This window comes from Diadema setosum, chromosome 17 (assembly GCF_964275005.1).
Source record: "Diadema setosum chromosome 17, eeDiaSeto1, whole genome shotgun sequence".
NCBI lineage: Eukaryota > Metazoa > Echinodermata > Echinoidea > Diadematoida > Diadematidae > Diadema > Diadema setosum.
The window spans coordinates 16,375,131-16,388,082 of NC_092701.1; the positions used below are offsets into that span (position 1 = coordinate 16,375,131).

The following is a 12,952-nucleotide window of genomic DNA, read 5'->3' on the forward strand; positions in this document are numbered from 1 at the left end:
GACACTTGAGTCAGAAAGGTTCAGTGACAATTACATTCTCAAAAGAGTTTGAGTATATTCCAGTCAGTCAACAATGCGAAACATGTAGACCCAATTTTGACATCACAGTTGTAAAGTCAGTCTACTTCTAAGTTTGACCTTAAAATCAAATAAATGGGGTGATTAGAAAAACCACACACACGCAAATTGTCCCATGACAGTCAAAGCCAATGTTATGTACTTGCAGTTAATTGAATCTGCAGATGTTCATCAAATCTTTCTCTTTTTATTTGTGGCAGATAATTTTTGCATCAATACGAAATACGAGCAATCCAGGTATAAAACTACCAATTGTGAACAATGCCAGTAATTCCTAGGTGTGTCTGGCATCTGACGATCTTTCAGTTTTTTCCTCATAAAAAAAAAAAATGAACAATAAATAGCTCAGTAATTATTAGTCCCAAAAAGAGCAGCGTTATACAGGAAATCCAAGTATATTAAGAGTGACTCACATCACTTGTGTACAGTAGAGTGTTGAAATCTGTACCTTGCATTCTCAATTCTCAATGCCAAAATAAATTGTTGCCAATTTGAAATTTGTCAATCAGAGATGGAAAATATAGCTGTTATCCAGGCAATTTTTGATCTGCTGTTTCAGAAAAATTTCCATGTACTGTATACGCAATAATTCTTCTTGAAACTTTGACATTGCAGGTTGGTTTGATAATGCAGATTGCAAACTTCGGCACCATTAGAAGACAAGAATGGTGCACTGATTGAAAAAATTTGTCTTCAGATGGGAAAATTCCACTTGGTTTTAAACCACTCCAACAGACTAGTACTTAGGGACTGCTTCAAAGTGTAGCCATAGTTGTTTGTCAAGCATAGCGAGCTGAGTCACCGAAGTCTAAGCTCCTTAATTCCATCCTCAAGTATTTCATGCTCACATTGTTCTGTCAGGACAAATTATGAGTGCATTTGCAGCAGATGTGCATTCACATGTGCACAAGGAAGGGTGACTGATATTGATATTTCAGAGGAAAAAAATGAACAAACTAGTACGTGCCACATTGCACGGTGCACCCAGATCACTTCAAAAACTGTAATTTTGCTGAATCTCATGACAACAATTTCATTGCTGATCTACACTGCTGAAATGTCAGTTTTCTGAGCAATCTTGTATGCGCTGGTCATAACTCTTTGATATTAAAAAATGAAACTGTTCCCTGAGTGCATGTTTCACGCTCAAGCACAATTATTATCTAGGAGCTCTGTTTCATGAGAAACACTAGCCAAAGTGTTGTTCCAAATGCTTGAATATGACAATCCCTACACTTGTACATGTTAATGATCAAATGGACTTACAATCTTAAGGTAAAATCATACATACTACTCCTTCCTGAAGATTCTTTTCCCGAGATTGGACCCCTCCCTAGACACTCCTAGACACAAACAACTTTCTGCCACCTCCCCCCCCCCCCTTACTCTCACCAGGAGCAGTAAGATGGAACCCCTGCTCCCCCTCCCCCTTCAAAGATGCCAGCCTTTCATAAACAGGTGTAGTTTATGAGAATTTTCCTCTGCTGTGGATTTCCTTATTACCACAGCTCTAAAATATAACGAAATTGACAGCTCTCACTGGATTTAGTTTGATGTCCACAAGTGGTCAACTGACTTGTAGTGAAAAAGGAATGACAAAATTGTCAGCATCAACCGACTAATAATTGGTCACTTACAAGCAATGGACATTTTGCATAGGTGGCTAAAGTGCTACAGAGTTTGCACAAATGGCCGCCACGCAAATCCTGTTACCTTTGGGGGAAGCTTCGGCAGTGAAGGACTGGATCATGAGTTGTGCCCGCAGCTGAAGTTCAACATCTTGCATAACATCACGAGCAAACTCTTCAATGGTGTGAAGACAGGTGTAGTCTGGCCCCTCTCGGAAGTCATCCTGTCCCTCATCCAGCCACATCATCAGGACAGACCGGATGTTTCTATGGCAACCACACAAATATGCATATTTACAAATGGCAGTAAGTGAATCAAATATCACGCATTAAGAAAAGCATATTCAGGCAGGCTTGTGTACAAAGAAAAGCTTGCATCAGGCACCCCTGCTAAAATGTGCAAAGACAAATTCACATGGATGAGTAAAGCTTAAGTGATGAAACCCTAAGCTGAACACTATGCATCCCAAAGTTTATTTCCCCATAGAATTTGTCTATTCAAGTTCTTTCCTTATCTTTACAAAGGTAATCACTTTCTCCGTGGCCTACTAGAATCTATTCCCTACTTGTAACCTACAAACCTGGTTTCATCCATAAATCTATTTACCTTTCTCATCCATCATACAAACTTAGATCCGAAGACACTCCAGGTTATTCCAGGAATGAAACAATATTCTTGTCATGGAAGTCATCCCATTAAAGATGTTTTGATTTCGCTATGACATGCTTTTCTCTTTATAGACACCAGCCTGAGATATTTCAAGCACCACCTTTATCGGCTCAAACTGAAACACTAACTTTTGATGTTGATCTTTCTCAGCCTCAGTTGCAGTTGCTTGAATGTCCATGTATCTGTGATAGAGAGAAACAAAAACAGATTGGTTAAGTGTGAAATCCATTTCAAAGATGGGGAATGCATGCTAAACAAAGTGACACATCATATTCACATCACATAAAATATTTGCCTAATCGGATCAGTGTAAATAGTCAAGCTACAATGTATTTCAACAAAGACATGCATTGTCCTAAGCACCTCTTTTCATCCTGGATTGAAAGTGAATGTACAATGTAAAATTCATATTTATCATTTACACATCACTGAAAAAACATCATGTGAATATGTAAACACAAGCGTATCTAACCTTCTTCAGTTCATGTAAAGATGTAGAACATATGAGATTAGATTTACTTGAGCTGCAACAGAGGGTTATTTCATGCTAAGTTTTCTCTTCAAAATAATTTTCTGAAAACCTGTCCACTGTGATATGACATGCATCAAAACTTGATAAAAATCTGCATGATTAGAATTCAGCATTTAGGATGTTAGCTTCACTTCTACATTGGATTCTACATATAACTGCTCACGGTATATAACCCTAGTAGACAGTTTTGCAACATTGCCCCACAGAATTGATCTGTAGAAATGAGTATTGATTACACAACCAAAGGTTGATTTAATGCAACAGGGACCAGACATTTTGAAATTAAAAAAAAAAAAATTCCACGAAACATATAATACATTTATATAAAGAAACCTGCTGAATATACCATATTCAATGTCTCGTGTTTATGAAAGTTAAGTTGAATTTTAATTCCAATACCATACTGAAACTGAATGTTTAAATGACTGGAGTATAGTTCCATGTACATTGTCTAGAAGAAGACAGAAGACAGAATCATATCAGCTGCAACTTTCTAGAAAATTCAGTTCAAAATTGCCTGAAAACAGATAATGCAAGACTGTCTCCTACTCCAGGAGTTTAAAGTTAATTTGAATCTGCTTTAATATCAACATTCAGTGTGCTACATGGTGCATTTAGGGAATCTTGAATTAACTCAAAATCACATGGTGTTTGTGTGAAATTACCAGTTTTTCTTTTTCTCTGATAGCGAACATAGAAGTAGAGTTTTAAGCTATAACGTCACAGGGTTGTGCAATAAAAATGACCTTCACACAAGCAACAATGATACAATCAGTCTACAAAAGTGTAGACACACAGGGTAACTGGTGTTTCCTTCCTTTTTACCTCTCTGTGTCTATCTCTGACTCCATTTCCATCATTTCCGCTCTCTTCTCGAATTGCATTTGGCAAGCCTAATATATGCTTGTATTTGTGTATGCTTGGATGCCTTATGTTCCTTGATGCAAACGCAAAGACAATACCAATTAGGCAAAATATGGTGTTCTACACAAGCACAAGACAGCTGTTTCCATGGTCCAGACTAAGGCTGTGTCGTCGTAATAGCATTCGCATCGCTCGCTATTGATATCAAGAGTCAGACCGCAGAGAACCCCTCTATCTTTGTACATTCACCTGTCTTTGGATTCATTTTCAGTGGCATATATCTTCGCCTTTTCATAGCTTTTCAGCCTCTATCTGCACCTCACTATAGACCCAAAATCTCCACAAAGAAACGTCATGATGCGACAGGAAGGTGGCTGGTGCCAAGGCTAATTCTGAACCAAACCACCAACTTCCTTCTTCAGTATCACACACACACAATGCTCTTAAAGGGATCGTATTGTTTTGGTTGAGACCTAATTTCAGGTTTATAACTTTTTTTGGTGAGATAATGAGAAACATCTTATGAAATATGAAAGAGCATGTAATTTCATGAGGAATTCAACATTTATTTGATGAAAATTGGTTTTGAAATGGTTGAGATATCCAAAACAGAGCGAGTCTAGTAAAGTGTGGGACCCACACTTTATTACGATCGCTTTGTTTTACTTTGTTTTTGGATGTTTCATTCATTTCAAACCCGATTTTCATCAAAATAAAACTTTGAATTCCTCTTAAAATGGTATGCTCTGTACTATTTTGTAAGTATTTTCTTGGTATCTCGCAAAAAAAAAGCCCAATTCTCATCTCGACCAATACTGTACTGTCCCTTTAATACCATGATGGTATATGGTTCTCTTTCTATACCCTTCACGATGCATTGTCACCTACATCGTGCCCAAAATACAAGCCCCGTGACCCAATCGCATATACGATAACAGTCATAACTTGAGAGAATAACGTGCCTTAGCAGCATTCTATCATTGAAGTATCTGGTACAGACAAAATTTACCCTGAAGTAGTTTATGATAGGTAACTCTAATAAAAAGTTAATGAAATTGTAAAACATGATCTCTTCCCCCCCCCCCCAAAAAAAAAAAAAACTACACACACAACAAAACCAAACAAATACAAACAAACAAACAAACAAATTTCCTAGCAGCCATTTGAAGTTACAAAATGATAATATCACATTGTGTCTACAGAAAAGTCACTTTTTTTCTTTCAATGCATTTCTCAAATTTGTGTGCACAGTGAAATGATAACACAGTACTTCATATTGAGGCACAATACCCATAACAATCTGCTGAAATGAATTGTGTTATTAAATTCAGTGACACACTCATGAGATTTGTTGTTGTTGATTTTTTTTTTCACAAAAAAGCTTTCACAAAAAAGCTCCAGCAACATTTACCTTTCATAATTTAGCCTTCAAAGGACAGTGGCCATTGTCAGGAGTTTTTATGGACCATATCTCCTCCAATATATATGAAGGCTTAGTCTGAATAGATCCATTTCTGAAATCATATATTTGCGGTTGCTTCTATGAAGTGGTCACAGTGAATACATGGCACTTATATCAGTGCGATTCAATGTGCTGGTATCTGCAGGTCTTTGATGATATGAAAATTGACTTGTGTGCACATACAGTGTCACTACCAGCATATTTTATCAACTTTAATGAGCATATTAACTTGTCTTACCTTATCTCAATAAACTGTCAGGGAAAGTTGATACCAAAAGAGCATAATATGTGTGCAATATGTGTGAAAGGGGTGTGGTCTTGCTTTTAATGCACTAGATATGTGTATCAATGGCTGTTGTGAGTTCAAGTTCCAGTCATTTTAGCACGACTGCACGATAAAATATCATGTCATCACGTTCCTCTTTGCAACGACCAATTTTGAGACACCATGGGTTGTTGATGTAATCACGAAAAGGGAACCTACCTCATACATATTCTATATGGATTTAGTGAATGCAGAAATAATACAAGAGGACATCAAGGAAGTTTGAATTGACATAACTCCTTAAGAGAGCACAAGAATAATACCTTTTTACCATGTGTCATTACTTTAAACAAGTTCAGGGAATGTGTACTTTTCATAGAAAATGAAATTTTGTGGAGTTCTCTTTATATCTCTGTTATACTGTTCAACTACCATGACATCATAAATTATGTAGCCTTCATATCTAGACAGGACAGCACAGGACAACTTTGTAAAAACGTCTACTTTCTCACAGATTACATTGTTTTCCTCGTATGTTGCTGATGTATTCTATTATGTCTGTTTTCACTGAATTCATATAAAATGTTTGGGTTAAAAAATCCCCTTCTGATATCTGTATCACTACTTGACATTCTCATTGGTACTGATATTACCAAGAATAGTGTCAAGACTTATATGGTGCAATCTGAGAGAAGGAGGATGTGCTTGTTTGTCCACTCGGTCAATTTCCTATGACTGTTGTTTTTACGCTCAACAGGCTGCATTTAGTAAAAAAAAAAAGAGCTCTGTGATATCAGGTGACTTTCATACAGTCACTTGGAAATTCCCTGGCATTGTCAAGCTGTGAAATTCTATCTTTGCCTAAGTCGCTATTTTGCAATTCCAAAAAATATACATACTCATTATCATTATACTGTCAGAGCAGGGAGATGGCCCTCCCTGGTCTGAGCTTGCAGAGTTATCACTTTTGGGGGTTTCAAGTAAGAAATTAAAATTTCTCATGTACCATGAAAGAGAGAGAGAGAGAAAAAAAAAGAGAGACTCAGGCTGGCATGTTAGCACACCTTCAAAGCATGCCATAATTGAGCACACATAAATATGGACTACACATCTACTGAACGCTGCTTGTGTGACCTTTCATATACTTATGGCAAGAGCAATAAAACTGGACATCTTTTCAAAGTACACTTACATTATGACAGAATACAAATTTTTGAACTACTGTAAAACATGATATATTCGCGGCATGAATTTTTCGCGAATTGGAGCCGACGGCCTCCTTTGCAGCACGAAATTTTTGCGAAATGCCACTGTCATTCAATTCACATAGTGTAGACATGAACTTTTGCGTGCATTTTAATTTCGTGAATCTTGGCGCTCGCGAAATTAAAATGCACGCAAACATTCCTCGTTTTCCAGTATGCTCCTTTCACTTGAATATTCTACTCTCAGCGGCCACCTCAGTTTTATATACACATAAAATTGAAGCTACCATGATAACTGCTAATACAATACTCAATCTATATAAACCATTTCTGCTGTTGCTATGGTAACAAGTATATTACTGAATTTCAAATCTCTGTGTAATGCTGAGTTCAGATGTAACCTGTGTTTCTAATAATAATCAGACTAGATCTTCTGCAGTTATAAGTAATTTTATACAATACACAACAATGTCCTGAAATCAACAAAGTGAAAGTCAGAGACACAAATGCTTTACTTGACTTGAACCCTTTATGTCCTCCGGGATTTACATAGATTAGGATGGTTGTTGTTGTTGTTATTGTTGCTGCTGTTGTTGTTTTTAATCAGCTTTCAGTACTCCCTACAATCTTAAAACCTAGTTGAAAAATTAAAGACCACTCATTCATGTCAGGCAAAGTGCTTCAGTCAACCAGAAAGGCCACGGTGACATTATAAAGCATTAGGGTTATTAGGTGATCTCTATGCACTGAATATTAGTTACAAGACATCTGTACCAATCAGGGAAAAAGGTATGTTAGCAATTGACAAATGAAGTACAGAAAGGGTAAACATCCTTTTGACTCTCAAGTGCCAACATGGACACTAATATCTGATCGCAAAGGTTTTAAACTCAAAACTTCCTCCTTATGAAGAAATGATAACAAATGATTTCAGACAACACAACAGACATCTGACCCCGTGCTCGTCTCTATCATGTTATTAGTGCAGTGACTGCATCAAAGCTCATAATGTTGCACATTGACACACCCTACACTCGTAAGCCCTGGTTGGCATTCATGTCTCAATTCAAACATGGTGGGAAAGAAGTGTTATGAGGGAATTGCACTATTCCTAAATATTTTCAACTGGCAAATCATAAGATACACATTTCAAAGAGGATATTCTTTGCCAATATTTAAAATACAAATATTCATATGGTGCACTAAGATAACTAGCACAGGGGTAAAAGAGTTTTGGCTGATAAATTGATCATTATCCTGTCAACACAATGACAATAATGCTACCCCTTTTCACCATGAAAATGTGATGAGTAGATTTTTACATGATATCAAAGAATGTGTCACCTCAATTTCAAAGTTATCCTTAAAAGAAGAAAGAAAGTCACTTTCTTTCTCCCAACAGCACCTTCAACCATCTGTTTGAGCTGCCGACATTTGTCAATGAGAATGAGCACACAAACACACAGACACAGACACACACCTTCTCTCACGCCAGACATGAATGTAAATATTTGAAAGTGTGAGACAGACAGGTGTAAGTATACATACATATGCTAGCACTCATCATGTGAGTCAAGTTTGTCATTTTCACACTTGGTGCTTATGAAGCTCTCTGTGTTCTGCTGCCTTTAGGGTGACTCATCTCAATGGCCCGAATTCATGAAGGGGGTACAATTGAAACCATGGTTTAAACCATGGTTTCAATTGTACCCCCTTCGTGAATTCGGGCCAAACAGCTTATCAAGCTTTCATTGTCATGCTGAGAATTAAACTGCATTTTTTTCTTTTTAAGGCATTTTAATGATAGATTCTCTTGTCTGTCAATCATCTTTGGGGAGAGCTAAACATCAACTTCTTTTTGTTTCTTCAGAACAGTTTTAGTAACACAGTTGCATATGGATATGGAAATGGAACTCTAAGATGGTAGGATGCCTCCTAAACAATAAATTACTTCACAAATCTGTTTATCTCTTCCAGACTGCATAGCCAACTCGCTTATAAAATACTGAGATTGGTTGATGTATGAGGTACTGTGTGTGAGTACCGTAAGTATGCTCTTACAGGATTTTGTCATTAAAATATTATCTATTTATTTGTTTGTTTTTAGTCTCATACACCGTAATGATTACCTTGATATCAGGATATCTAACGCCTCCCTGAGGTTAGTAAAGGTCTGGTAGGTGGAGAAGAATACATTGATGTAGACAGAGTCCATCTCCTCCACGGCAACGGGAAGATGCTCCACCAGCTTCCGCACAGATGCAGCCTTGATTGTCTTAATTCTGAGTGTCTCCCACTGTAGGTAGGACAAAAACTGGAGATTTGCCTGACAACTCTATATGGCCATGGGGCACGGCCAGTGGTTGGAATTCATGTGGCAGTGGATTTTGATGCAGCAGTAGGGTTGGGAAAAACGGGGAGAATTTGGCAGGGGTGGGGTACGGGGATGGGAGAGTTTGTTCATTTTGAGGGGCAAGGGGTGTGATATGAATCATAAGCGATTGAACATTTGGGTCAATGATATTAAGATGTTAGTGAAATGGAATTATACCAGTGTTTTCATGTACATACAGAAGCAAATGAATACATGAAACAGATATACATGTTTAGAGCACATGAATTTCACAAAACAATCAACAAAATTAGATTCACAATTATGCAATGGAGTTACAAATGTAATGCAAACAGCACCTTGAGCAATGTGTGTGATTGATATTGAAAAAAAAAAGAATTTGCATGGCACAAAGTACAATGCAAGCAGATTGGAAAGTAAGAAAATAATAAACGAATAAATATGTATGTAGAACATAATTTGATATGATCATTCATGGCATATGACAATAATTACATTAGGTTTCAAAATTGGAAATCAGTTGACCATGAAAATGAGATCACAATGACGAATTAGTTTATTATAAATGTCAGATTTTTTTTCATTAGTCAAAGGGAGAGGGTGGTGGAGTAGGTTATATAAAAGCCACAGAAATGGTTAGTTAGAAATTTCAATAGAAAGTGTGATTGCATGACATGAAATATTTGATTCATGAGTGAGTTTATGAGCACAATGGTTCAAGAAAAAAGTGACAATCAGTTCAGACAAGTTATCATGGTAAGGTTTTCATGGATATTTCATGAAGAAATACATAAACATAATGAGATGTGGATTTAATGCAACACAATATAATTGAAGATATAATACCAAAGATAAAATGGGAACAACTTAATATAAACAAAAAGGAAATGAGGAATAAATTGCAGGTTATAGGAATTTCAGCAAGTTACAGCATTTAGAGTTTAGTCACAGCGTCAATATTTGGATTAGTACAAGTAACATGTTTATACATTGCAAATCAAAGGTCATTCACCAAACCAATAACAAGTTAGAAGTATCATATCAAACAAAGATATATAGCCAATATACATAAATTGATATGACAAAATGATTAATATTACGCATAAAAAACATGTTATCACAATCGATAAAAGCACCAAATTAGTATTCAATACATTACAATTGCCATTAGAATTATAAAGTCAGTAGGCATGCATTGGACCACAAACGTTTATTCAGTTTATCCATGCAGTTTTGTTTTTGTTTTTGTGTTGTTGTTTTTAAAGGATTGGGAAATATGGGCGGAGGGAATTAATGCCATGTCAAAAAACAGGGGCAGAGATTTCAAGGCAAATGAGAAAGGCAGGGAGAAAGAGAAATGAAACAAAGCTGATGAGTGAAAGAACAATGCTTCCATTTCACAAACTGATTCTTCTCTCTCTATGCACTTCAACAAAAGTCTATCTTTTGACTCATTTGTTATCATGCAACATTGTAGATTTTGTTAACTTGCTCTGATCAAGCAGAAGACTAATTGTAAGAATTTATTTTGCTTTTTTTTTTTAGCATTGAAGTAAATTATGTTTCATATTCAAAATTCAAAGATTAAAAAAAAAGAACTAAAATATTGAAGCTGCTGTTCTATCAATGCAAGAGGAGGATATGATATTCAGAGCATGATGCAACATGTTGGGCATCATTTTGGTCATCAATTCATCTTCCTTTATCATTGGTGCACAAAACTCCTCGAATGAACATCAAGCATTGCCACAGGTGAAAGGTTTTATTTCCTCAAATCCTGTTATTATTACCATCGAGAGCTGCTCTGTACAAGATTTTTATGGCAGTTCACTGCATTGGTTCTCTGTAGATTATCTGAACTCTAACCTTTATTTCAACTCATATCTGAGTGTCATACGTAGCCCTTTATATATCTATCACCATTACTTTATAGAGTTGTAAAGTGATGCAAACAATTATATATGACAATATTGCCATGGCAACTCATGCATGGAATAAGAAAAACTCACATCATTGAGCGCACAGGAGTCATCTGCAGCCTTGTAGCTGACCTTCTTGAGGTAGACAGAGTACACCACATCCTCAGCCTTCTCCTCCCCCCACATCTTATATGGACTCTCCGGAGACCCTTCCTAAAAGCCAAAAGAACATAAAAAGCTGCATGGGTTAGTCCATTTCGGGGGTGGGGGGTGCATCAATTGACAGGTCTTTCATGTGATGTGGTCAACATCATTTGGAATACCACAAAGTAACCAAAGCATCAATACAATTGTAAACTGTCAAAAGCACTACAATGAAAAGTAGCCAAATTTGGGGACAGAAACTCCAGCTGATTCTACTTCACTAGCTGGATGATGACCTTTTTACTCTGTGGATGAAATAATGTGGATCCAAATGGTAACTTATCTTTCAGTTATAGAAGTCTACTAGCTTTATTGGAGTGCACTCCAGCAAAAAACAACAACAACAAAAACAACAGCAAAAAACAACAACAACACAAAAACAAAAAATACAAAAAACAAGAACAAAACAAACTAGACTTGGAATTTGTCAAGACTGACAAATTAGGTGATCCGATCTCTTCGGAAATCAATGATTTTAGTCCCGATCCCAATAGGTATGACCAAACAGGTTTCATCTGTGTTAATAAGGACATTGACCGTGTGATGTTTAGATTCTCATTTAGGAAAGGGAGTCAGACCTGCCATCTATGGTACACAATTCCGTATACACTAAGATACAGAATGAAGTCTATTTGATCTTTGACCCCACTTTGCACAGACAAGATGGCATCTGAGCAAAACGTGGTTATTTTGTGAAATGATCCCTGTAATATGGTCTTTACGTGTGCAAAATATGGGAATGATAGGACATGTATTCACCAAGATACAGGATAAAACATTTATGAGCTTTGACCCGAAGGGTAAGTGAGCTAGTGCTCGATATAGACAATCATGTCAATTTTCACATCTAGAAAAATTCCCTCCCATAGAGATAACACGTCATAACGAAGATAAAGAAAGAAGTACATTATGACCTTTGACCCCGATCTGCACAGATAAGATAGCATCTGAGCAAAAAGTGGTTATTTTGTGAAATGATCCTTGTAACACGGTCTTTACGTGTGCAAAATATGGGGAAGATAGAACATGTATTCACCAAGATACAGGATGAAAAATTTATGACCTTTGACCCTAATTTACATACCCAAGATGGCGTCTGATGAAGTAGTTGTTATTTTATGAAATAATGTACGTGACATGAACTAAACTTGTGCAAAATATGGTGGTGATAGAGTATGTTTTTCTTGAGTTATTGCAAAGAAAGTTTGAAAAAGAAAGAAATATGAAAATACATCGAAGATAGGCTTTGATTTCAACCAAGTTTTTGGACGTGATCCCGGGACCGTATGAAAAATTGAAGGACACACTTACGATAGCCCAAAGTCTCAGCTACAACATATTAAAATCTTAGAGAAATTCACCGAAGCATAAGTGAGCTAGTGCTCGATAAAAATAGTCATGTCAATTTTCATTTCCATAAAAATTGAACTCCCATAGAGATTACACGTAAACTGGTAAAATTTGACAATGTTACTTTTAATCCCTTTTTACGAGGTGATGCCGTCATCCAATCAAAATGTTGTTATTATATGACTGAAAGAACATTTAATAAGCTACAACATATTGAAATTTGGACGAAAATCAACAAAAGAATAAGTGTGATACGCTTGAGTGAACTTAAAATTTGATGACGTCATTTTGAAAATTTACTTTTTTTACTTTATTAAGAAATTTGATATCTTTTAATCGTTTTTCCAGGATCGCCAACCCATGAAATGACATGTACAACTCATCAGCTTTCAGAATATGTAAAGAAAATGGGTGGTCACCGT

General features: G+C 36.4%; 1 protein-coding gene across 1 annotated transcript in view; it reads right to left on the reverse strand.

Moving 5' to 3' along the window:
* Positions 1-12,952, reverse strand: part of LOC140241057 (ral guanine nucleotide dissociation stimulator-like 1) — a 74,880-nt gene that overhangs the window by 32,794 nt on the left and 29,134 nt on the right. Inside the window, exons 2-5 of the mRNA XM_072320828.1 lie at positions 11,067-11,189; positions 8,834-9,039; positions 2,505-2,558; positions 1,792-1,973 (exon numbers count right to left, since the gene is read on the reverse strand). Coding sequence (XP_072176929.1) covers positions 1,792-1,973; positions 2,505-2,558; positions 8,834-9,039; positions 11,067-11,189 — 565 coding nt within the window. The remainder of the gene's footprint in view (positions 1-1,791; positions 1,974-2,504; positions 2,559-8,833; positions 9,040-11,066; positions 11,190-12,952) is intronic.